Source organism: Diaporthe citri (genome assembly GCF_014595645.1).
Source record: "Diaporthe citri strain NFHF-8-4 chromosome Unknown scaffold_9, whole genome shotgun sequence".
Taxonomy (NCBI): domain Eukaryota; kingdom Fungi; phylum Ascomycota; class Sordariomycetes; order Diaporthales; family Diaporthaceae; genus Diaporthe; species Diaporthe citri.
Window position 1 is genome coordinate 970390 of NW_025064854.1, and position 24160 is coordinate 994549.

The window sequence follows — 24160 nt, forward strand, 5'->3', positions numbered from 1 at the left end:
TTAACATATCAAAATAAGCATGGTCAGATACATTCTTCCAGTGCAGAACGCTCCAGTATGTCATCACACCACTGACGCGGGCAAATCAATCAGCCGGTTGCCCGCTTGAGTATGGCAGGGTAAAGATCACCAATGACATCGTCACATTACAACATTTTCTTCAATGGTTTGGCTCCAAGATCCACCTTGACGATACGATGAAATCCATCGACAGAGGTGCACCATCACAGGAACATCGCGACCCACCAAAGTCAAGGTGGAGGAAATACCTGCGCGATGGCAGTCAGTCCCTATTAGTTAGCGATTAAGTGGCTACAGCACAGGGCGTTGATGAACGCGGATATGCCTTTCGGAAGCACCCGATTCTCAGTGGATGCATGCCGATGCGCAGAATGCAATGATGAAGGGGTTGCTCAGCTATGAGTTGGCCTGCAGGCGATACATCCAACTACTGCTGACAGAGCCCACGAAATGCAATGCCCAATGCGCTGACATTCGACTGAATCTCGTCCACCATGAGGTCTCCAAAACCGGTAGCCCGCTAGTGTATTTCGACAATACTGGAATCATGGGACATGTTTATCGACGAGTACAAGACGTTCGTGGTGGACAACACTTGGCTCGGTGCTCTAAGAGTAGTTTTATGTGTACCTCTAATCTTGAACGTTCCTCCGTAGAGATATCTTCAGCAGAGTGCTTGACTATGAAAACAAATCCTAGGTACGCAGGGTAAGTAAGTACAACCCATTTATGTCCAGCCTCTCTCGTATTCCGCATCATGCGCTTTCCATAAGACTCTGACCCAAACTTGATCCCGTGGCAGTTTGTGTATGGCATTGAGTTACAGTTGAGGATGAACAGCCTGGAGGCCGGCTTGCTAAACCTGACCTTTCAGTCAATGCCATGATGCAATTGTAATCGCTCTGGCCGACTATGCATCAAGTCAAAGTCAGATGATCTCATTCTTGCTCGCTACTTTTGCTCTACAAAATGCGCACCCAGCCTTGAGCACCTCGTCGTGTTCCATTTGCTACCTGCGTCTGAAATCCCGGTATTGCCGACTAGTTCTTTGCTGTCTTGTTAATTTGTGATCTTTCCGTCATTGGTCTCAACCTGGAGATCTAACTTCCTCTTATTGCCTCAAGTCTGGCCCCAAAGAAACCGAGCGAGAGACCAAGGCTCAGGCGACGGCGCCGGCGCAGGCGGGGGCTTTGAACGTAGCTTGATGATCTCAGCTTCAAAATGCAACAGCAGCTTGACCATCAGTGTCAATTCTGGAAGGTCAGCCCGGTGGGTGTGTGGGTTCACGAGGGGCAGCACGAGAGTGGCATCCCTGGCCGCCCACTCGATCACCTGCGACACATCGGAGACCAGCGCCTGCCACCCTTCCCTTGCCTCAGCTGAATCAGTCCAGGTTTCTAGTAGATCCCATTTATAAATAAGCCTGGCCCCTTCGATCAGACTCCATTCGACTGCAATCATTGTCAAGTAGAGCGCTGTGTTTGTGCACGAGCCCCAGCGGGCCTCCTTCGCTGTGCCTGCAGCATGGTAAAATGAGTAGCAAGCGGCTCGATTGCATGCTTTGCGTATTTCTGACAAGTGATTGCGCCACCAGGCACCAGGCCGACCAAACCATCCATCCCGACCAGACAATTCAGGGTACAAGGGAGGGTTCAACGGATTGTACAACGGAGTGCTCTGCCGGCGTGGTAATGCCAAGCAGGTGTAGGATATCCCTTTCACAGGGCCGTACACCAGGTATTCATAGTCAAATTCGAAGCGAGTATGGCCTTCCTTTCGGAGTGCGCGCACATGCAGAATTGCATTGCCATGATCGCGGCGAGATGTGTCGAAAACCCCAACATGACGATGGCGACGAACGAGCCCATCACGCCCACCCCATGAGTAGCGGATAGCAGTCTGGAAGTCGGCCGTCCACGAGCTGAAATGCGAAGCGATGTTCTTGTTTCCATAGAGGTGCCTATTTATCTCGGTTTGAAATGTTCCAAGCGACATTGAGTTGAGAGTCATTGGGCTCGGACCAGATAGGGTGTCTACGCCGGATCCGACCGATTTTTCATTTTTGATGTCCACGAACTTTCCAAGGAATGCGTGGGGAGTGATGGCTGTAGGGGTGTTCAGTTCTTTGTTGCCACCTGAGTACTCGTTGAAGCCCCTGAACAAGAATCGCGGGGTGGCTGAGTTCCAGGCTGTTCAGGTACATCAGTTTGCAAATCACACCATGAGAACACTGGGAAGCTATACAGTCGGTACACTTACCTCGGAGCTTCGTCAAATGGGGAGGTTCGTAGCTAGCCATTGTCGGTCTCTTGTGCTGTCTGGTCCGGTGATGGAGAGATCGAAATAGGGCTCAAGATTTGGTTTTCCGTAGCTTCTTATAATTGCGCTCACCAAAATCTTCGAATCCGGAATTGTTATTTCGAACATCGATTCTGACACACAGGCTACCTGAAAAGCTAGTTGGATATGATGATCCAGCCTGTGCAGTCACGGACAGAATGCAGTTGACAAACCCTGGCAACAAGACATTGTTCATGACTGAAAGCAATGTAAAAAAGTGGATTGCGGCCCTTCGATTTGGAAACCAGGTGATAAGGGCAGCCTACGGAGGCAATGTACAGTTGAGAATTTCCTCAGTAAACGGAAATGAGACTCAGGTCTCCTTCAGCTATGATGTCTGTCCGTGCTTGCCTCTTTGACGTCGAAATAGAGTGGAGCTCCGCAACTTGAATGGTCGAATTCCAAGTCAAAACAGTGAAAATATGCATCTATTGTTCCCTCGTATCGCGTTTCAAATTACCAACAAAGCCAGTACAGTCAACTTGGTATCAGCCTTGACTTTTTGATGATTAGAATAGATACATCGGCTTATATTCGGCATCAGCCGGACCAGCCCCAAATCGAGTCTGCCTGACTCCACACAAGGCAACCTTTGTATACACAATATGATTTATGTACTCGAAACCAGTGGTAGCCTAGAGGCCTGTGATGCGACGCCTTTTTGACCTTAATTAGTAAAATTGTAGGAAAAGATAAGGCGCCCTCACTCGCCTCCTTGACATCCCGAATGGGGTCGTCAATCGCAGCCATTACCTGAAGGTTGTCGTCAGCGGGGCCGGCCATTCCTCGAGCATGGGATCAGAAAGCTCCTTCAAATCATTCTGGCCGATGACCATCTACAGCCGCATCTTCTCAAACTTGTTGAGCATTGTGGATCTGTATCTACCAACCTCATGACATTTATCAAGCCAGGACACCCGACATCCGCGAGCATATTATGTGTTGTTTCATTCCAGAATGCGTTGGGTATCTCTTGCTTCGGGAATGTGGCCTCCCAAGCACTCATGATTTTGATAAGCCTGCTCTCCTCCCCAGCTCTAGTCATGATAGAAGCACCGAACGGGCACATGTTCGTGTTGCGGCACCCAATTGGCACGGTTGCAATCACATAGTCTTCTGAAAATTCAAATTGAAGCTTTTGTATGCACTCTCCGTTGTTAACACTGCTGAACGCCTGGACGGTGACTCGACGCAGGTATGTGAACAGCTGTGTGCAAATTTCTTAAGAATAGAGCCCATCGATGTTGGCGAAGAGATCTTCTCAAGGAACCCCTAGATTGCCTACTCATCGTACTTCATGGAGCGAGACGGTCTACCACATTCGAGACTGTTCATGTAAAGTATGGGCCGACTGGTCTTGTATAGTTCAGCTGTTGTCGCTTCGATGCTACCTAGGTAAGAATGCAATACTTCAGTATCATCATCATGATGGTCCTTGATCAGCAACTGAGTGCAGACCAGTTCGGTCTACTAGACTTCAGTCAGCACCCACTCAGGGTTGATCGCCTGAAGTAATTTGCCACATTGCAGCAGCTTCGCTCATAGATCTCATGGTTGCCTTGGTAGCTAAGCTCCCGGGCCTGTTGCATTTCCTTGTGCCTTGGTATGCCAACGTGACCGTGACGACACGAAAAAATTTCTTTCTTGGGAGGCGGGTTCGTTGAAAACGCTCACCGAGTGCTTCGAGGTATGAAACACAAACCTCTGCATTTCAGAGGTGTGAATGTCATGATCATCGCCCTCTAGATTGGCAACTGGATCAATATTGGGAAACGCAGGCCTGGTGGAGAACTGAAGATCCCGAGAAACAAACAAGCTGCTCGTGAGAATCGTCACAGGGAGCTCAAGGCGGGCACAGGAGTGGAGACTCCGTAGAGTGTGTGATGTGTCGTCGACGTGCGGAATGCCGCGAGTTATTAAATGCTGTCCAATTTACATGCTGGGGTCCCTCCAGGGCACCTCCTTTATTTTAATCGGTACAACTGACTTTAATTGTCCTCCCAGTGATGAAGCGTGTTATTAGTCTCAATAAGGTGACGCCCTCGATAATCCTTCAGACTGAATTTCATGACGAAAATGGATCGTCGGCGAAGCTATAATCACGCATGTTAGCAACTAGGGAGCGCTGTAATAAGAGGCAGATACTCACAAGGTGTTGCCTGTGCCATCGTCGCAGACCAATCGACCTTGAACAGGACTGCACTGAGCGCCATCAAGAACGACTCGCCCTCCGCTGTTGTCCTTGGCGGGAACGGATTGTGGTGTAGGAGCTGCCATCGCAATAGATGCGATGCTGGCGAAAATAAGCAGCATGGACTGAAAGTACATCATGGTTTACGTTGTGATATTCTGATGATCAAATTGTTGAATGAGGTGATTAATGTGAGGAGGGTTGCGATCGAATTTCCAAGTCGTATACTTTGGCAGAATTGAGAGTTGAAGAGATGAGTCCAATAAATGCTTCGAGGAATAACGAGGCCCCAATCAGTATTTAAGTTCGAAGATGCATTTCTCATTCGTACGAATTTGGTCAAAGGGGCGTGAACCTTGTTCTCCTTCGGTCGACATGAGACGAGCTCCTGAGGCGAGTGAAACGAGCACCCCGACCCCACACTCTCTTGGCCTTTTCTGTCTCAGAATTCTTCCACGATTCACTAGGCGAATGCACAGGTACGAGGTCCAATTCATTTCGGCTGTTCCAACCCTGCGAGACCACATAGTCGTTTCAGCACACATTAGTACACGCTTACCATGGTACAGTCAGTGGGTCTTTCCCAAGTTCCCCTGTACCTCTACCCTGCGTACTTGCACAAGCGTCTACACTACTGGATCTTGGAGTTGCACCGTTTCAATTGGAAGTAAGAAGTCACTTGCATAAAGATGCCTGTACTTCGCTTGCACACGATTGTCTATCCTGGGCGTCTTGCAGCCATCCGTCAAAGACAGCACCAATCAATGCTAAGCTGCGCCCCTCGAGAGGACTGCTGATGATTAAGTTGACCAAATAATGGGCTGCCAAGCCGTTCCAGGTGCAGGGAAATCTTGATGAGCCGGAAAAGCCACTTTCATTGACAGAAGGATACAGAGAGAGTATATCCTGTGATCTTAAACACATAGTATGACTGCATTGCGAGTATATGAAGTGGATAATAAGAGCGAAGGGACGGTTGAGATATAATTGTATTGCTATCACGACAACTGGTTCCGTGCACCTTGAGTAATCCCAAGCTCGCCTTGATGTGTAATGCCTGTGACGAGGTCCAGAGTTGCCGTTTGGTTGTTGGCTACACCTGGGGCCGTGCCGCTTGCATCAGCGAAAGGCCGCAAACCACGAGGCCACCCGCAATCTGGCCAAGCATAGTTGCCCCCCCCCTCTCCCCGTCCTCGCTCCCCCAAGCCCCCGGCCCTAGGTACTGGTGGCGATCTGCCTACCTTCGAGGAAGCCTGCCACATCTAGGGTGATGTGCAAGCCGTGATGTGTAGGTGCGTAAGTTACTAGTCTCTACCCAGGCTCCAATCTGGAGCCCGTCCGAGACTGGATACATCCGCCCAACTGGTACGTGGCAGACAGCTTATGCTCTCGATCCTAGCGATGCCTCGAGACCTATTCAGTCCAGCGAGCAGGAAGGTGATGGCCTTGTGGGGACTAGTCGCATCCGGAATTTACTCGGTCATATTCAGTAAGTGTATTCCAGGTCGTGTTTCAGTATGCTGATAGAGTAAAATGTAAATGAGAAGGGAGGTGTCTAAAATTGCGGGTCTTACTTGTTATGTTTTGACCTGCAATGCTTCTGTGTCCCTCTCATTCACTGACCAGTTGACCCTTGGGCGATCTTGCGTCCCTTTCCTCTTTTGACAGCATCGAGGTACCGCTAGGACCTTCTTTCCTGTATAATCTGCTGGGTCCACTTGAAACGGCAGATACGTGTTTGCATAATAACCATTATCATCATCCATTTCGATAATGTTGATCTGCAAGACTCCAGGATCGAGATCGTTGGGCGGGACTAGATGGTCAAACGTAACACCATAGTAGTCAATAGTATTGTTATCACAGAAGGCTTCCATTTTAGCTTACTACCAATATAAAGATAACAGATTACTGAGATTGAGATTGTAAATACCCACTTCTTTGGTACATTTCCTTCCATCACCCACCCCAAATATTCATCCCGGACGATTATATCACCAAGAACCTCTGGACGTATATCTATCCTGTATAGTGCCTGGTAGGTTAACTTTGCAAGCGCTTCCCCACCAGGCTGTGGGAATTCTTGTGATCCTGCTTTGAAGTGCCATGAACGGTCTGGGACAAGCTTCTGGATAGAAACTAGGGGGCCTTCAATCTGAACTCGCAAGGGCCGGTCCAGAGGCTGGGGGTGAAGAGCGTGGGCGGGGTCGTGAATGCATGGTGGGATGCAGAGCTTGAGAGCCATGGGGAGATGCGATAGAATGAGTGCGGCTCTTTGATTCAGAGTGTTGATTGTACTAGTAGGGGTGCAAACGCCGGGCGCGTGGATGCAGTGTATGTAGAGTGAATTTCAAGCAAAGAATGTTTGTAACGGGACCCCTTCCCCGCCCAACAATCTGCCCTGACGTATGCTTCAGGCGCCACGGCAATCAACCAGAGTGTAACTGTAAATATACCCCTGTCAAGAACAGTATTTTGGGACTGTGTTCTCGCAAGAAGCCTTTTCGCTCGTCGACCGATGCTGCCAGCATTGATCTGATCCCAGGCTGGTAATCGGATCACAGCGCTGCAGGCCCCAGGAAAACCCTGTAAATCAATGGAGTTGTACCCAGTGCCCCGCTGAAGGGAATGATGGCTTGATACTGAGAGGGAAGGGCGATGGGCAAGGCTCGAGTGGGATGCACATTTCGTGCAAGACATATTTTCTGCCAGGGATAACTTGTCGGGCACAAGCCACCTTCACAGTGTTGCAGCTACGCCGTATACAGAATATTGTGACATGTTTCCAGGCAGGAAACGGCCGTTTCTCCATCCCACCCAACTGGTGTTGGTGTGTGCTGAAATTCGAATAGTGGCGTACGTTGGAACATCATAAGCCAACACCAACACCAACACCAGGATGATTTCGACCATGAAATTGGCCAGTGATCCCAAAATCACAAAACCCACGTATGCTCTTGCCAAGATGTTGGTGAACCCCAAACTTAGATTGTTGGCATGCAGTCTTGTGCGATCGGTGGCACACCAGAAAGCAAAAGTGTTGTTGGTCAACCAGAATAAAGGCATTTTTGCCTTGTTAGAGGAACAATGGTAGGCACTGCATGAGAAATAAAATCCTCGGTAAATACTCATGTTTGATTTTCGTGGTCTGATGAAGTGGGGTTGTCATGATGGTTTAGATTTTGCTATCGATGCTGTACAGGAAACCGTCTCTGCTCTCACCTTGCCACACACATTTGAGGAATGCCCATGATTAGGCATCTGGAGATGCAGCCCATGATGGTCGGATTGTACCCGGAGTTTAACGATTGTGGTCGCGCAGGCAACTGGCACAGTAGCTGTCCACAACGTGCGGTATACTAGACACGGTATAGTTCGCACATGCCACACCTTCCCCTTCAAGTTCTAGACAAGGATCAAGGTACATTTCCTGCTTCCATACCCCAGCTGTATAAAAGTACCCGACTTTGTGGAAGCATTTGTACACCTTTGGGTGATCGGTACACATGTTTCCTGCTTACGGAAATCTGGGGTTTCGCGACAGACTTGTGTAAGGTGGTACACAGCTTTGATTACTGAGAGATGATCGTTGTCGAAGGTAATGAAAGAGCCTTCTATGAAGTGTGCTCGTGAGATATTTCCGTAGACCAACTGGTCTTTACCTGCCGATTTTGATGGATGGGCTGCTCTGTCTTGCTCTAAATTTTAGCTGAGCTCCCATCGCCTTTTCTTTAGTAGGGCTTACATTGGGTTGTTCTGTGCTTTGGCCTTCTCAGGTGTTGCTTAAGGAGTTTCTGACATTGGTATTTTCGTCTTGGTCGCTCATGAAGCAGGCTTTGTTGATGTTGGGGTATTTGAAAAGCAGTGAAGGACAGAGAGCCAGTGGCTGTCCACCTTTTTATATTTCCCCTGGAGACTGGACATCTTCTCATGAGACCCAATCACTCAGACGGGTTATAAACAATGGTATGTTGGTCAACATACCACGGAGTGCTTTTGGTGAGTTGGCCGTATTCGAAGTGACTGCCCTGTGGTCCGGATGTAGTGCAAATGACTGCTGAAAGTCAGTCACTTCTTGCCACATGGGACTCACACTGGAGCGCTCGGCTCCCAATCATATGAGATGAAAAAAAATGCGCAACTCATAAAGACACTGTGAGACAAGACAGGTGCCTCAGCCTGGGCTTCGGCTTCTGCCCTGACCCCAGCATACCATGCGGCCTTAGCTTGTAGTTAGGCTACCTCATCTGGGGCATCAAGTCACGAGCCAAGCCACGCCATGCCGGTATATTTTCATTTCTTTGAAATGGCGTGAACATGTTATTCAAGCTGGTCTCATGATTTTGCATCCGGTGGCTGTTGGGAATGGCCGTTGGTACCGGGTGTGAAACAGAGGTCGTGAGCACTATTCAACCACCTATTACAGGATCAATTTGGTTGGCGATTAATCAGTTGGACTTGGTTGCAGCTAAGATGCTCATCAGAATGAGGCACAGAAAAGTGCACACTGGTTCCGTTACTATTCGACGCTGAACTGGAAGAGTACCTGGTCGTACTGGGCACAGGTTTGGCCGCCGGATGTCGGCACCGAGGCTGGTGGTTGGCTGGTCCCCAAGCAATTCTAGACATTTCCAGTCCTCACCGTTGCAGCAAGTGGAGCAGGGTTCCGGGATTCCACGCATCATAGTCTTGTCATCTCGATTCCGCAGGCCGCCCTCCATCACAGGAAGTTTAAAATGGTCCTAATGCATAACCAAAGCGTTGAGCTCTCATTTTTATTTCTTCGCAATGTGACCTTGCTTGCTTTTGTTCTCTAACTGGACCTACTTTGGCCACTACAGAGTGGTGTCTGCACCCTGGACAGTATTTGAGGCTTCAGCCCTCCCTCGCTCTTTCTCCACCAGCATTGACTGCGAGCAGCGTGCTTAACTTGCACACCACATCTACCAAAACACCTAGTGTATCTAGACACTCTCATCCGTGACGGGTTGAGCAGAGTGAATCATGTCGTTGGCTCAACGCCGAACAGCGCCGGAGGGCATCGACACCGTGCCAGAGTACGATGTCCACGAGAATGGCAACCGCCAAATCTACGGGGACAACATCCACGACGATGACCGGAGAGGTGGCGATAGCACCCAAGACACGGCCGTACAGTTTACCAAAAACGACGAGATCTGGCGTACCATCAGCTACGACCCATTCGCGCCAAAGCCGCTTCAGCACTATGAATCATTCCCGCCTGAGGTGACGGAGAATAAAGCGGCGTACGAGGTATCCACTACCAAGAGGGCAGGTAAGTAATGAAATTTGTCGTGCTAGGCTTTCCCAAACGTCGTCTTCGGGGCGCAGACTGACATCACGTAACAGCCCAAGTCGCCTTGGCCGTGCTCTGCTGCGTCCTAGCATCAGGGACAGTGTGCGGGTTCGCAGCACTCAAACCGATTCTCATCGCCGAGGGGGTTTACCGCTCCCTCTGCCCGGCGGATTGGTCACCCTCGGACGGGGACGAAGGCCAGCTGCCCTGTCCAGAGCAGGACATGCGCCTGAATTTGATGTTCATCCTCGCCTCGATCACGCTGAACATTAGCAACATGCTGGGCGGCTGGGTCCTAGACAATCACGGGCGGCGCATGTGTTACGTCCTCGCGGCGGTGATCCTCTTCCTCGGCAGCGGTTGCATGGCCCTGGCCTTTCAACTGGGCGAGAGACTCGGCCACTTCGACGGGTACATCGTGGGCAACCTCCTCCTCGGGCTGGGCGGGACGTTCCTCTTCGTCAGCTCGTACCAACTGTCCCACGCCTTCCCAAGACATTCCGGGCTCATCGTGGCTCTGGTAACAGGCGCCTTCGATGCAAGCGCAGCAGTCTACCTCTTCTACCGACTCGCCTACGAGGCCACAGACCACGTAATCAAGCCGGCCTACTTCTTCGCCGCCTTCGCCGTCCTCATCCCCATCCTGATCCTCACGGGCGAGTTCACCATAATGCCGGCCACGAGCTACGTCACCCGCGGCGAGTACCAGGTCGCAATCCACCGCGCGCAGGACGAGACCCGCGACGTCCACGACAGCGACGACGAGATGTATGCAGATCAGCCCCGCGAGCTCCTGCGGGCGCGGGACCGCCGCGCCGCCCGCCGCGGGGCCCAGCTCGAGGCCATCGAGACGGTCGCGGGCAACGAGGAGGAGAGGGCGGCGGACCGGGCCGCCGCGCGCGGCCGCCAGGAGGCGTCGGGCGTGCAGGGCGCAGAGGTGCGCGACCTGCCGTTCGCGCGCCAGGTCACGACGCCGTGGTTCTGGCTGGTCCTGCTGCTTACGGTCCTGCAGATGATGCGGATGAACTACTTCATCGCGACCGTCCGCGCGCAGTACCGGTATATGCTTGGCGGAGAGGACCTCGCTGGCCGGGTGAACTCTTTCTTTGATGTTGCGTTGCCTGTTGCGGGTGTCATTACCACCCCCTTCATCGGGATTCTCCTCAATGAGGTGCCTGTGTGGGGGACTCAGGGCGTGTTGACGGTTCTTATCGTGGTGCTGGGGATGCTTAATGTGATCCCGGCTCTGTGGGCGGGCTATGCCACCGTCGTTGCGTTTGTGATATTCCGACCTCTCTACTACTCGGCAGTCTCGTGAGTTTCAACCCGTTCCGTTCCGTCTCGTCCACGAGATGAAGTGTCACTAACATCCCATGTTTGCACAGGGACTACACAACCAAAGTCTTCGGCTTCGCAACCTTTGGTCGAATCTACGGCAGCATCACTGCCGTCTCAGGCCTGGGCCAGTTCATCCAGCCCGCGCTGGACGCGCTCACCCACGGGCCCCTGCACGACAACCCGGTGCCCATCAACCTCGTCTTCGCGCTGGCCGGGAGCGTGATCAGCGCGGCCCTGACGGTCTTTGTGTACATCAAGACGAGGGAAACCGGCAGCGGATTGTTCGGCGGCAGCAAGGATTTGAGGTATGGGGAAGACCTGGCGGACGGGGAGCGTCGGGCTCTGTTGCATGATGGTGGCCGCGTGGAGGCATATGGTTCTGCCCTGAGGGAGCAGTCGCGTTGAGTGTGTTTTGGGCTGTCTTTTTACTTGTTTCGTTGAGACGCGGCGTGATGGTATAGAAAAAGCAAGCTACGAAGAGCTCTTGGGCTTGGGATGGGAAAGGTTATCAATAACAAATGAAGGAGTTGCTCAGTCTTTCATCTAGAGTAGACAAGTTGGGGGCAAGGACAGGGTTACTTGATGTAAAAGGCAACTATATGGCGTTTCGACTTTTGCCGACAGAATGATGTACTACCCTTTGTTCACATCAAATATGAGGCCGGAACAGCAAGTTCCAAGCCTTATAGGCCGGTAAGTCTGACCGAATTGCTCAAATTTATTGCAAGAAAGCAGCGATTCAAGTGATTCTCACAATCATCAAACCTTTGCAAGTGGCTAGGACCATTGGGATTAGAGGAATCGCTTATTAGTTTATTCATTCGGTGTACACTATTTCATGTTGATGCATTGCACTCATTATCCAACTTTAGCGACATAAGATGCTTTTTCTTTCCAAGAGACCCAGCCCAAACGCCACAGGCAATGCGGACAGCAATACCAATTCTAACTCCAGGTGATGGTTTCAACAATAGACATACATGTCAACGAAGCATATATGACAGGTCAGGCAATGCCCCCACAATACGGGCTACAGCGGCACTCTCCTCGTCGGGCTGAGCAAAGCTGACGCTCTTCGCAGGTGGAGGCATAGTCGCAGAATGCACGGTTGTGCTCATCGGTTTCGGGGAAGACGCCTTCGGGGTGATGACATGCTGTAAAGGTGATGGTCGACCCAAGCTAAGTGACGGTCGGTTTGAATGTTTGGGGGATGGCGGTTTAGAGATTTGGAATGCAGCGGGTGAGATTGGTCGGATGGGCTCCAAGGCTGGTTGCGAGCTAATAGATGACTTGGGCGTATGCTTTGACGAGGTCGAAACAGGAGGTGTGGGTGGTGGGGGCAGTTGGAATGAGGCTGGCGATGAAGTACTCGAGGATGCCATTGGGCCTGATGGTGTGGACGGAGTAGGCAGTTGGAAGGCTGATATCGGTGAACTAGTCCTCGAAGGCCCACTCAAAGCGGGAGACTGTAGCGGCGTGTCAAAGTCGAACTCTGGTTTCGAAGTGGTGGTGGCAGGGATGGCGGGTACGGTTGGAGCGACGGGTGAAAATGATGGAGCCAGGGTCGTGTCGAAGGCCGAGAAGTCCCACATGTCAGTCGAGGGTATGGGTGGCTGGTGTGCCTTTTGAGGAGCTTCGTCCTGTTCGAGCTTCGAGGCAACGGCAACGAGTGTTGCATCGGTGTCATTGATGGGTGCCGCCGGAGAGGGATCTTTTGTGGAGAGCTCGGCCATGGAGCTATTCAGCCCCGTGTCGAAAATCCGGCTGACAGGCCGACTGCTTCCCATCGGGGAGGCTACCATCTCCCCCCATTCCTCGTCATCCTCGTCTTCCACCAGTGCGTTTGAGCCCACTGATGGCGCTGAAGACGGAGGGGCCAGCTGCAGAGAAGGCCTGCTCTCTGGCTCATGGATGCTAGTATTGACGGCTGTGTTGCTGCCAAATCTCGACGATGTGACTTCGAGGGACTGCCTTACAGCTCGGCTAGGCGGGCGTGAAGATGCAGGAGTTCCCGACTCATCGGTCATGGTGCTCCAGCCAAAGGCGGGACTCTTCGGTGGGCCCGGGATGCTCATCGGTGATGGACATGGTAGACTGCTCACACCTGGAGATCGAGGAGGTAAGCTCTTGACGCCACCGGACAAGTTGCGGGAGTGAGCCGCGGCCGACCTCGGCTGTAGAGATAGAGGGCGAGGCACGTTGGCGGAAGCAACTTTTGGAGGCTGCGCGCTCTTCCTCTTGCCGAAGATCTGATCCATTGATAATGGTTCTGACTTCGTATCCCAGTTGAACGCCCCGCCTTTGATGGAATTACCACCGCCAAACGACGGACGACCTCCCGAGAACGAGCCCTCTTCCATCCACCGGCGCACGACCTTGTTGGTCTCTTCCCGCATTTTCGAAACCGGCCAAGTCACACGACGATAATTCTCATCGTCTCCCAGATCATGCCTTCGCATGGATCCAGGGCGAGAAATCCGGTACCAGGTTTTCCGTTCTGATACGGATGAGAAACTGTCCTTGATAATGCCCTCAACATCGAGACTGTAGTCCTTGGCGCTTGGCTGTTCTGCGTCCAGCTTCGCCATATCGAACAGTTTATCAACGCTTCCAAGATCTGGAGTGAACACAACAGGTCCAAACTTGGCGCGCAGGTCTTGGAACGTATGTGACCTCTCCTCGGGTATCGGCGCTGGGGCTGAAGGTTTCGCATTGAAGGCAGATCTCGCGGGACCAGCTCTGGAACTACCCGGACGGGGGGATCCGCCAACCGACGGTTTCCTCGACGGCGGGGCAGAACCAAGGCTTTCTGCATCTTCAAAGTCGCCGAACTCGCTGATGTCCTCCGTCCTCGTGCTGCGAATACTTGCCGCACCCCGACTGGTGCTGCGTTGTCTGCCACCAGGCGCCATAGGTACCGAGAGCGCGTTGTCCTTAGGCTTGACCATCCCGTCATACATGTGAACCAGCTCCTGGACCTTGACCGATGGTCTCCTGGGCATCTGAGGACGGTCCTTCGCATCCTCGTCCATGGAGGTGATTGGTGAGTCCGGCCGGTCGTCATGGTGGCTTTCAGCTGACATCGACGAATGCCGAGAATCGCTCAGAGACCTGGTATTTGTCCCCTCCTCATTTTCTCTCTTGGCCGCTTCATCGCCCGCATTTGTGACTTGGCCCACCTCTTCGTCCCGAGTCCTTTCTGAGGGCTGCGTAGTCTTAGAATCCTGGGTTGATGTGGCCTCTGGTGCAGCAACCTCAGCCTTCTCGTCTTCCTTGATCTTTGCCATGTCCTCTTCGTTCTCCTCTTCGTGTCTGTCTAGCGTAAAGAACGCAGCCTGCTCGGCCGAGACCAGAGCCGGGGTCGGGAGACTGAGTCGGTTCTCCGAGAACTCGACAGCCCACGGATCGGGGGAGGGCTGGCGGAATAGAGAGCGAGAACTGCTCCTGCGCGATATCGTCCTGGCTGGAGGAAGGCCCGGGGAGGCGGCAGCGGGCCACGAGGGACTATGCATTCCGAGACTCCCCTCCCGTGCCCTAGAGACAGGCGCGAGTGATGTCTGGCTCGAGTTTGGCGCATTTTCACCGCCCCATCCAGCCCAGATTGAACTTGACGTGGCGGCGGGGGTGGGCAATGCCAGGCCCGGGTCTGCAGCTGCCCAGTCATCGAAGCCATCGTCTTCGGCGGCCCACGGCGACGCTGTGGAAAAGGAGCGTTGCCTGGTGAGGGTGCGGCCGGGGAGCTCGAGGGTGGAACGAGGAATGGTCGGCTCAAGGGTTGTGTTGGTATCGGTCGCCCACGGCGAGCCCCATGGATCTTCCATGCTTTCGAGGACTCTTTCTCATGTTGAGGGGCACTATAAGTCGGTCATTGGCGATGCGTAGGTGGCCCTCTTGCAGGTTTGAACCTCGTCCAGCCGGGGTTCCCGAATCGAGCTGTTGATCGCAACTTCGCAAGAGTGCCGGGGAGTAGGGGTTGCTGGGCTCGTTGGTCGCGGGTGTTGAAGACCTTCGCAAGCTCTTGTTCTTCCTCACTGTCCGGGTGTTCGAAACAAAAGTATCCAAAATCGTGGTGGTGAGGTGATGGTAGTGTCGAAGGCTGGGCAGGGTGGTGTTTCGATTGTTGATGCAGATTTGAGGTTTGGAGCACGGCCAAGCCTTGGGGGTGGACGGTTTACACTCCCGAAAGTCGCGTCAGTGGGGAAAGTCAAAGTCCGCAGACAGCGGCTACCTTGTAGACCGTACTCTAGACCCAGCAGGCCCCAGGGTCTGAGCACCTGGCGTGTGTACCAGATACCTTAAATACGTGCTAGTGGAACATATGCTGAATGTAGGTGATGCACTTCGAAGGAGGATCTGTCGGCAGTCCAAAGTCCAAAGAGCTTCGAGAAGCTGTGTTATGGACAATTGGCATCTTGGGGATCCGAGATGGTCTTTTCTACTCATAGCATAGATTGGCTGTTGATTGCGAACGGGCCATCCACCGCAAGTCTGGCCAAGTCCTGACGTGACACTGGTGGTGGAGATCAGGAGCATCAGGGGCAAAAGTATCTCTACCCAGCGCGGTATGAGTCGTCTATACTGGGGTAAGTATCCCTACGGGGCAGACCGAGCGTGCCTGCTGGGCCTGGTGCAGGTTGACCGACAGGAGAATCAGGTTAGCAGTTGGGGGCAGAAGCACATGCTTATCTAACAACTGGCTGGGCTGCTCGCCTGCTTTATCAGCTTCCTGCCGAGATCGCTCCGATCAATTTTGGTCGATGACAAAATGCAGGCGCTGAATTGTCGCCAACTCTGAAGACGAGATGGCGGCGACAACTGAATTTATTCTCGATCAGTATCCCATTCTGGATTCTTTTTTTTCCCACCTTTCATTCTCCTTGACCCTGCTGTCAGGACGTTGAATTGCCCCCATCGAGCTGATCCTACCAAACTGTCTAACCCCTCAGTATCCACCCACAGAAACCAAGACCGACGACAGGGCAATAAACATGTCGAGCGCCAATCTCTCCAAGGTCAAGCATATTATACTGGTGAGTGATGCATATACGGAAAACTAATTCTCAGCATCATCTGGCCATTCCGGCTGACCATGGCTTCTACTCTTGCAGGTCCTCTCCGGCAAAGGCGGGGTGGGCAAGTCCTCCGTCACGACCCAGCTCGCCCTCTCCCTCTCACTAGCCGGCCACTCCGTAGGCGTTCTCGACATCGACCTCACCGGCCCCAACATCCCCCACATGTTTCGCGTCGAAGACAATGCCCGGATAACCCAGGGCCCAGGCGGCTGGATACCAGTCAGCATCCACGACGCCGACCCCTCTCGCAACCTCGGTTCCTTGCGGATAATGAGCCTCGGCTTTCTGGTCAAGCGCGGCGACTCGGTCGTGTGGCGGGGTCCGAAGAAGACGGCCATGATCAAACAGTTTCTTACTGACGTCTCCTGGGACGAGACGGACTACCTGCTGATCGACACCCCGCCCGGCACCAGCGACGAACACATTTCTGCAGTCGAGTATCTTCTCCAGCTGGCACGACCCGACCAGCTCGCTGGCGCAGTGTTGGTGACCATGCCACAGGACATGTCCACTGCTATGGTGCGAAAAGAGCTGGACTTCTGCCGGAAGACGGGCCTGAGCGTCATCGGCATCGTGGAGAACATGTGTGGCTTCGTTTGCCCGCACTGCTCAGAATGCACATACATCTTCAGCAAAGGCGGCGGTCAGGTCCTGGCGCAGGACTTTGAAACTGAGTTTCTGGGGAGTGTTCCTATCGATCCGCAATTCACCAAACTTATCACCTCGGGCAAAAGGCCTTGGTATCCGGACGGAACCATTCTCGACGGGCAGGACTTATCGAGCGCAACCGAGGCAGCCCCTGCGCCAAGTGAGGACTCAGTCAACGACGACAACGACCCCCTGGCCTTGAAATATAAGGACTGTGCATTGAGCACGGTGTTCAAGAGTATCACAGCCGGTGTGCTCAAAGCCGCTGGCAGCCCATGACGGGACAGGCGGTAATCAGAAAGCAAGCATAACGTCCTGGTAATTGCCCAGGCCGGATCGACACATATTCAATGCTTCAAATATCTCTGCGAAGACAGATGCTCCAAGGGTATCCGTGACAGGCGTTATGCCACAGATGTTTTTCTGAGGACATGTTCTCGAGACCTCTGTGGTAACTTGCCGCCAAGTCGTTTTCGACGGATACCTCACAAGCAAAATGAGGGGAATGCAGGCCAACACCAACCTCATTAGAGGCAACACCCAACGCTGGAATACAAAGACGGCAGTAATTCAGACCAAACTCGTCAATGAGGAGAATAATTGATCGGTCCTGAAGAGGAAGTAGACAACAGCCAGTCGGCCCCGACGGTACAACAACCGACTGCGTTTCCGAAATGGTTGGTTACAGCATCAAATCTCAAAGTGCAGCATAGCCTACGTGTGAATTAGCACCTGTTCCTGAATTATTCGCACATGAATTATGTTACTGATTTTATCCAATATGAGCTCCTCTTACAGACCCACATAATCATGTCTGTGCCTCTGCCCTGCAGCGACTGTGAGGCACTATTCTCCGTTCCCGTGCACAAACTGAGTCCTACTCGTTTTCAACCCACATTCAACATTGCTGTCTCATAAAGGCATACCATGGACGAAAGCGAAAGCACGAAACCACAGCCAATGGACGGTGAGGGTCCTGGCCATGAAAGTGATGGCGGGGAGGCTGGTGAGCCTTACAAGTACACGCCTCTACCCGAGCCTGGCAAAGGCCCTCTGCTGGTGCCGACCACGCTCTGAATACGATTGCTCACCATTCATCCTGGGGAGTACGACGATAGTTCAATTTTTCGGTGGATACGTGCTTGACTACTCACCGATTCTTCATTACCGAGGATAGGCTTATGGGGTGGGCACCGAAACAGGAGAGGCAGGGTGATCATATTGCCATCATGCTTGGGAACGAAACCCCCACGGTCCTCAGGCCAGTCTCGTCTCCGGAGACTGAGCAATATGAGGTGGTTGGGCCGTGCTACTTGCAAGGCTTTATGTTTGGCGAAGGCTTCTTGGGTCCCATCCCGGAAGGGTTGCGGCCTGTTGCGCATTACGAAGATGGACATGGAACACCGGCGCACTTTGAATTCCTCGATACCATATCGGGTGAGAGTTTTCCGCAGGACCTTCGTTTGGACGCGTTCCTCGACCCTGATCAAGCGTGGGCATGGCAAACAGAAGAGGTGCGGAACTGCAGAACGAAGGTTGAAGTCCTGCGATCCTTCGGGCTGGATATGCAGTACTTCGACCTCTTCTAAAGGCAGTAGACGGTAATGAGCATGTGGGAACTGTGAACACTTGGCAGACACAAAACGAAGCAGGTTGTGAATTGTGCCCAATATGTAGACTACCTAAAATAGTCCATACAACTAAAATTGATCCACTGCTCCATGTACTACCCCGATTTGTGAAATGTCGTTAATTCAACTCCTATTAAAGCCAACTCTTGAATACGCGCCAGAAATCGTCGTCCAAGCTTAGTAACGGTGTCAGTTATTTTTTTTCTTCTTTCCCCAAATAGTCCATAGTCCCAATGCACTACCTACTGTAGTCGCTGCTATGGGCTCGCCTGGGGTTCCTTGGGGGCCCTGTTCACCCGTTGGTTTCTGCCCGGGGTGTTAAGGTTTGGCGGTGGGTCCGCAGCTCCGGTTATCATTGGGTTCTGGTTCCTGGAGTAGCACCGACCTACGTAATGGTTGGGTTGCTATAAACGGTGACAGCCCAACCCCAAGAACCCCACCATTGACGGCTGCAAGACGCGAAAATTTCTAAACAAATATCTTGGAAGTCTTGGACTTTGCCGCACCCGACCTCAGCATCGTCAACACGCAACGCCTGGCTCTGCAACATCTACGAGCGCAGTACCGCAAGCTGTACTGATGCCCTCCTGAACCCTATAGCTCTGCAAACAATCAGCAGGAGCTTTAGCCAACACCGATACTCCACCACAGGTGTCGGCGGAAACTGTGACCCACGGGGCACACGACCACAAAACAGCCCACCATTCCGTCGTCGCAGGTCTTTCTTCTTCCTCTTCCCGCACGACCTCCCTAACGTCCCATCCGTGAGACGTTCAGACACCCCCCGCGACTTATTGCTGGCGTCCGCCAGCACTTACAGGCAACCACCGTCCTGTGGGCCTACCCTCTCAAACGGACGCCGCAAAGTCTGTTTGAGTTGGCAGTTAGTGTCCCGCGGAAGAACCTCCTCTTCCTTCGACCTACCGACCTCGCCTTCGTCCATCCCTCTCCTCCTCCTCCTCCTCCTCCTCCAGCCACCCCGACCGTCCCAGCTATCGCTGCTGTTGCTGCTGCTGTCCTGCAGAGAATAGACGGATATGGTCGATATTGAGGCCCCTATCAGCTCTGTCTTGTCGACATCGGAGGCCACTCCGCATCTGACTATCAATCATGATGTCGCCGACGATCTAGACTCTAGCAATGCCTTTGAAGGACCGGAGAAGCTGCTGGAGGTCTGGTTTGCCCCCAGCCCCTCGGCGCTTCCCGCTGGAGCCAACGAGAATGGCCTGATGGTTGTCCCCTCCCAGACCTGGAAGGAGATGCTTCAGCTCGTCCACTGCGAGGTTCTCTCGGTTGTCTCGTCCGAGCATATGGATGCCTACTTGCTCTCCGAGTCGAGCATGTTCGTCTTCCCTCATAAGCTGATCCTGAAGACTTGCGGGACTACCACCCTGCTCCTCGGGCTCAGGCGGCTCCTGCGCATCGCAGCTGTCGAGGCTGGGTTTCCCTTCCACAATGTTGCAGACATCAAGGATGAGGCCGCCATGGCCTCTCCGTACCGCGTCTTCTATAGCCGCAAGAACTTCCTGTTCCCGGACAAGCAGCGCGGTCCCCATCGCAGTTGGAACGACGAAGTCAAGTTCCTCGACAACCTCTTCGATGGCGGTAGCGCCTATCTCGTTGGGAAGATGAACGGCGACCACTGGTACCTTTACATCACCACTCCGGACCCGCAGATTACTCCCCCACGCACTCCGGGCAGTAGCAAGGAGAACAGCCCCACCCGTCCCTCCAAGATCCCTACGGGCATCATGTCTTCTTTCCCACAGGTCAGGGCCGGGGACGAGTACCAGGACGAGACGCTGGAGATCCTCATGACAGACCTCGACCCCGAAAATGCCAAGCAGTTCTATCTGTCGCACGCGAGTGCGGTCGCGCGCGAGCGGGTTCCTGTGCAGGCTGAAGAGGCGAGGAAGGAGGCATCGGATGTTCCCGGGGCCGACGACGCCCCTGACAATAAGAATGACGAAACTTTCGATGTGTTTGCCAATGGTGTCAACGCTGGTGGCGACCAAGCCCCCACTGCTGAGGTCGAGGAGCTCACCTCGGAGGGCCACGCCCTCGGAACCGTTGTTTCTCAGAACTGCGGCCTGTCCGAGGTCTACCCCACGTCCAAATACCCTGACGCGCGCGTTGACGCCTATTTGTTTTCCCCGTGCGGCTTCTCCGCCAACGCCGTCATTCCTGCCCCGGTCGACGCCGACGCAGAGGTTAATGACGCCGTCAAGAAGACCGCGGGCGCCACGCACTATTTCACCGTCCACGTGACGCCCGAGCCGAACTGCAGCTTCGCTTCGTTCGAGACCAATGTCCCCGGGGGGCAGAACGGCCGCGAGACGGGCGAGGTCATCGAGCACGTGGTCGGCATCTTCAAGCCGGGTCGCTTCATCGTCACACTGTTCGAGGCCAAGGGCGCCGGGGCGGCGCGCAGCCCGGACCCATACGGCCTGCGCAAGAACCGCAGCGAGGTTATCGGCGGGTACAGGCGCGTCGACCGCATCGTCCACCAGTTTGACGACTACGACCTTGTGTTTGGGTTCTTCCAGAGGGATGGCTGGGTCGATTTCGGCGGCGCCAGGGTCGGCGAGGAGTCGCCCCGCTCGTCTGTTCACATGGAGCTCTAGGGTGATGCTCTGAAACGCAAGGCTATCGGGTAATGAATCAGGATAACTTTCTTTGGGTGTCCCGACCTTTTGTTTTCAGATGTCATTGGGGACCGTGGGTTTCCTTTAGTAGTTGTTTGGTACACTTAAGGATTATGACTTACGCTTTGATGCCTTCCGCTCATATCGAGCACGGTGACGCGTGTGTGATCAACAGACATAATTCCATTTACAACCATAATGATATTTATTCTGAGAACGGTCGCTTCCGCTCGAACATTGTTGTACCTATCGCCCACGGACCGAACCTGTGAGATACTGGGTGTTCGGCACCCATAGATGTCCTAAGCGTTGCAACTCGACCCTGAGACCAAGCTTTGATCTTGTATCGTGACTATTGATTGAGTGTTTCACGAGCGGTTGCCATATGCCATCCCCATAGTATGCGCATGGTGCAATACCAAGAGGGTGTGGCCATGCTCATTTGAGGGCTTGTTTGTCATCCTTGTACAGACTTCAGTCATGTATCCATATAGTGTGAGCGAGATGCCACACGTTTGCTTCCTTAGCAGGGACGGTAGAGATCGTTGACTTCGAGACAGTCACACTGTTTCTTGTGTGATGGAGGGCTCAGACGCAAGCAGTCTAAGGTCGTCCACGACTAAAAGCATAGGGTTCTGCGATGGAAAGTGTTCCTGTAACGCTTTGGAGATTTTAAACCAGCATTGTTTCCCCAGACGCGACTGATAAGTTATATTGGTGGAGGTTGTAGCTGAAGCGGGAACGCCGGGCCGGATCGGTGTGCTATTAGGGGGCAGCCTGAACTCTTTCGCCCTTATTCTGCGTGTCGCTTTGGCAATGAGAATTAATACTCGAGGAAAAGATGTACCTACTTATCATTCTTCCTCATCGAGTATTTAACAGCGGCTAGCCAATTGAAGAGACAGCGCATCTTCAGAGGTAATAGACAGCCAATAGGAGCCAGCAAGACAAGACCATCATATAGAAGCTAGAGCTGACTAACTGACTACATAAGTTCTACCGCTTACTGAGGTGACATGGGAGCTTGGCCATCAAGGTTCTCAAACACCCTTCCGGGAGCCAAAAAGACATGTGAAGAGTTGTGGGGGGCGTGAGCAAGTATATGAGCAAGTATGAGCAACTTTTTTGTGATTGGCTCCATCGTGCGGACTGTCCTCACACAAACCCCACCACAGCTCATCAAGGTACATGCTTTGTCCCCTCGGAATCGGCAGTCGACGTATTCCGTACAGGTGTGAAAGCTCGATATATTTTCTCGATTAGCAATCCACGTCTCTGTTACTTTCCCCGCACCTTTTGCTAACATCCTCGATCGAATTCCCTCCTCACTCACAGCCCCGTTGATCTCAAAAATGGCGACACCTACATACGTCCTACCGCCCTTGCCATATGCCTACGATGTAAGACACCCAATCTAGCACACGCACATGGAAAAAAGTCGTACGCAAAGACGTTCCCGTTCTCCACATGTGTAGCAGTCTCCTAGGACGCCTCGATCTTCGGGACTCTGGACTAAGCTCTCCATAGGCCCTGGAGCCGAGTATTTCCAAGCAGATCATGGAACTCCACCATGACAAGCATCATCAAACTTATGTGACGAATCTTAACAAAGCGTTGCAAGTGTCCGCATCCGCGCTGGCCGAGGGCAATCTGCCGAACTCGGCCGCTCAGCTATCCGCCATCCGCTTCAACGGTGGCGGCCACATCAACCACTCACTCTTCTGGGAGAATCTGGCACCGTCCTCCTCGGCAGACTCGAAGGTTGACGCGGCTCCGAAGCTGTCGGCGGCAATCAACTCCACATGGGGGAGTCTGGAGAAGTTCAAGCAGGCATTCACGGCCGCCCTGCTGGGCATCCAGGGCAGCGGCTGGGGCTGGCTCGTCAAGGAGGCCGGCACCGGCCAGCTGAGGGTGGTGACGCTTGCCAACCAGGAGGCTGTCGTCGTCGGCGACACGCCTATTTTTGGTGTCGACATGTGGGAGCATGCTTACTACCTGCAATATCTTAATGGGAAAGCCGCCTACGTCGAGAACATCTGGGCGGTGATCAATTGGAAGACTGCTGAGTCACGGTTTGTGGGGGCTAGAGAGGACGCCTTCAAGTCGCTGAGGGCAAAGATGTGATGCCTCGGCCGAGATTGATAGGAAACCTCCGGGAGAACAGTCAACCAGATCCTACCAGAAACCCTGAAATATTGCGATTGATTGTACAGCCACATATGAAAGCTACTTCTGCGAGTGGCACAAAGCAAAAGCGGAGCAATCCTCTTGCGCATCTCTTCTCATCCTCGTCGTAAATTTGCTCAATTCGCAGGAAGACTTGTACCAATTCCTACGGAACACTGAATGTCGTCCACAAGCTTCTATACACCTTGCGCGTTTGTTAAAGATTGACTTTCCAGAGACTTCTTACATGACACTGTAGATATATAGACCAGGTTTGAGTGTAGGTATCACATCAGCATATCTGTGTGGGTATACATGCGATGGTAAGCAAGCTAGTTGTTGGTGTCCCCAACGCCTCTTTATTATTTTGTGGTTTAGGAATTTGTTCGATGCTTGAAGCAAAAATGACACACTACAAGACCGATGACGTGAGGGACGCCCTGGCGAGTGACCTGGTCGGGACCATTAGAATACCTTGCGCGTTGTGCAAGGTCGGAAAGTTACAATGATGACAGCAAAAATCAACATGCTGCGGGAAGACTGGGCGGAAACTCAAAGGCCTGGACATTCACAACCGAGCACTTGAGGAATTCCAGCATGGTTGCTTTTTTTCTTTCCTGGGACGATACTAAACACACTCCTCCTACACAATTTTATCTTGGCAGCTTTTGTTAAGGCAATTACCCAGCATATATTAAATTTATTAATACCTACTTAATAATAGCTATTTGCAAATAGCATTATAATAATAGCTTTGCCATTATCGCCAGGGCTTTATACCTTTAGGACCT

The 24160-nt window shown here is 52.8% G+C and overlaps 8 protein-coding genes across 8 annotated transcripts; 5 read left to right on the forward strand and 3 right to left on the reverse strand.

Annotated features, from left to right (window-relative positions):
* Positions 1-1268: 1268 nt before the first annotated feature.
* Positions 1269-2320, reverse strand: INS49_015411 (uncharacterized protein; the record flags this gene model as incomplete). The annotated part of the gene is made up of 3 exons (XM_043176092.1): positions 1269-1274; positions 1882-2210; positions 2281-2320. 3 exons carry the CDS (start codon positions 2318-2320, stop codon positions 1269-1271), a joined length of 375 nt encoding a protein of 124 aa, XP_043019547.1.
* Positions 2321-4426: 2106 nt separating this feature from the next.
* INS49_015412 (uncharacterized protein) lies at positions 4427-4689 on the reverse strand (the record flags this gene model as incomplete). The annotated part of the gene is made up of 2 exons (XM_043176093.1): positions 4427-4454; positions 4511-4689. The coding sequence occupies 2 exons, from the start codon at positions 4687-4689 to the stop codon at positions 4427-4429; spliced, it is 207 nt and encodes a 68-aa protein (XP_043019548.1).
* Positions 4690-9556: 4867 nt separating this feature from the next.
* INS49_015413 (uncharacterized protein) lies at positions 9557-11612 on the forward strand (the record flags this gene model as incomplete). Its single annotated transcript, XM_043176094.1, has 3 exons — positions 9557-9848; positions 9923-11183; positions 11255-11612. 3 exons carry the CDS (start codon positions 9557-9559, stop codon positions 11610-11612), a joined length of 1911 nt encoding a protein of 636 aa, XP_043019549.1.
* A 578-nt stretch (positions 11613-12190) lies between these two features.
* INS49_015414 (uncharacterized protein) lies at positions 12191-15028 on the reverse strand (the record flags this gene model as incomplete). Its single annotated transcript, XM_043176095.1, has 1 exon — positions 12191-15028. One exon carries the CDS (start codon positions 15026-15028, stop codon positions 12191-12193), a length of 2838 nt encoding a protein of 945 aa, XP_043019550.1.
* Positions 15029-16195: 1167 nt separating this feature from the next.
* On the forward strand, positions 16196-17206 carry INS49_015415 (uncharacterized protein; the record flags this gene model as incomplete). The annotated part of the gene is made up of 2 exons (XM_043176096.1): positions 16196-16237; positions 16316-17206. 2 exons carry the CDS (start codon positions 16196-16198, stop codon positions 17204-17206), a joined length of 933 nt encoding a protein of 310 aa, XP_043019551.1.
* A 950-nt stretch (positions 17207-18156) lies between these two features.
* Positions 18157-18516, forward strand: INS49_015416 (uncharacterized protein; the record flags this gene model as incomplete). Its single annotated transcript, XM_043176097.1, has 1 exon — positions 18157-18516. One exon carries the CDS (start codon positions 18157-18159, stop codon positions 18514-18516), a length of 360 nt encoding a protein of 119 aa, XP_043019552.1.
* Positions 18517-19595: 1079 nt separating this feature from the next.
* On the forward strand, positions 19596-21182 carry INS49_015417 (uncharacterized protein; the record flags this gene model as incomplete). The annotated part of the gene is made up of 1 exon (XM_043176098.1): positions 19596-21182. One exon carries the CDS (start codon positions 19596-19598, stop codon positions 21180-21182), a length of 1587 nt encoding a protein of 528 aa, XP_043019553.1.
* A 1373-nt stretch (positions 21183-22555) lies between these two features.
* On the forward strand, positions 22556-23327 carry INS49_015418 (uncharacterized protein; the record flags this gene model as incomplete). Its single annotated transcript, XM_043176099.1, has 2 exons — positions 22556-22603; positions 22731-23327. The coding sequence occupies 2 exons, from the start codon at positions 22556-22558 to the stop codon at positions 23325-23327; spliced, it is 645 nt and encodes a 214-aa protein (XP_043019554.1).
* Positions 23328-24160: the final 833 nt, after the last annotated feature.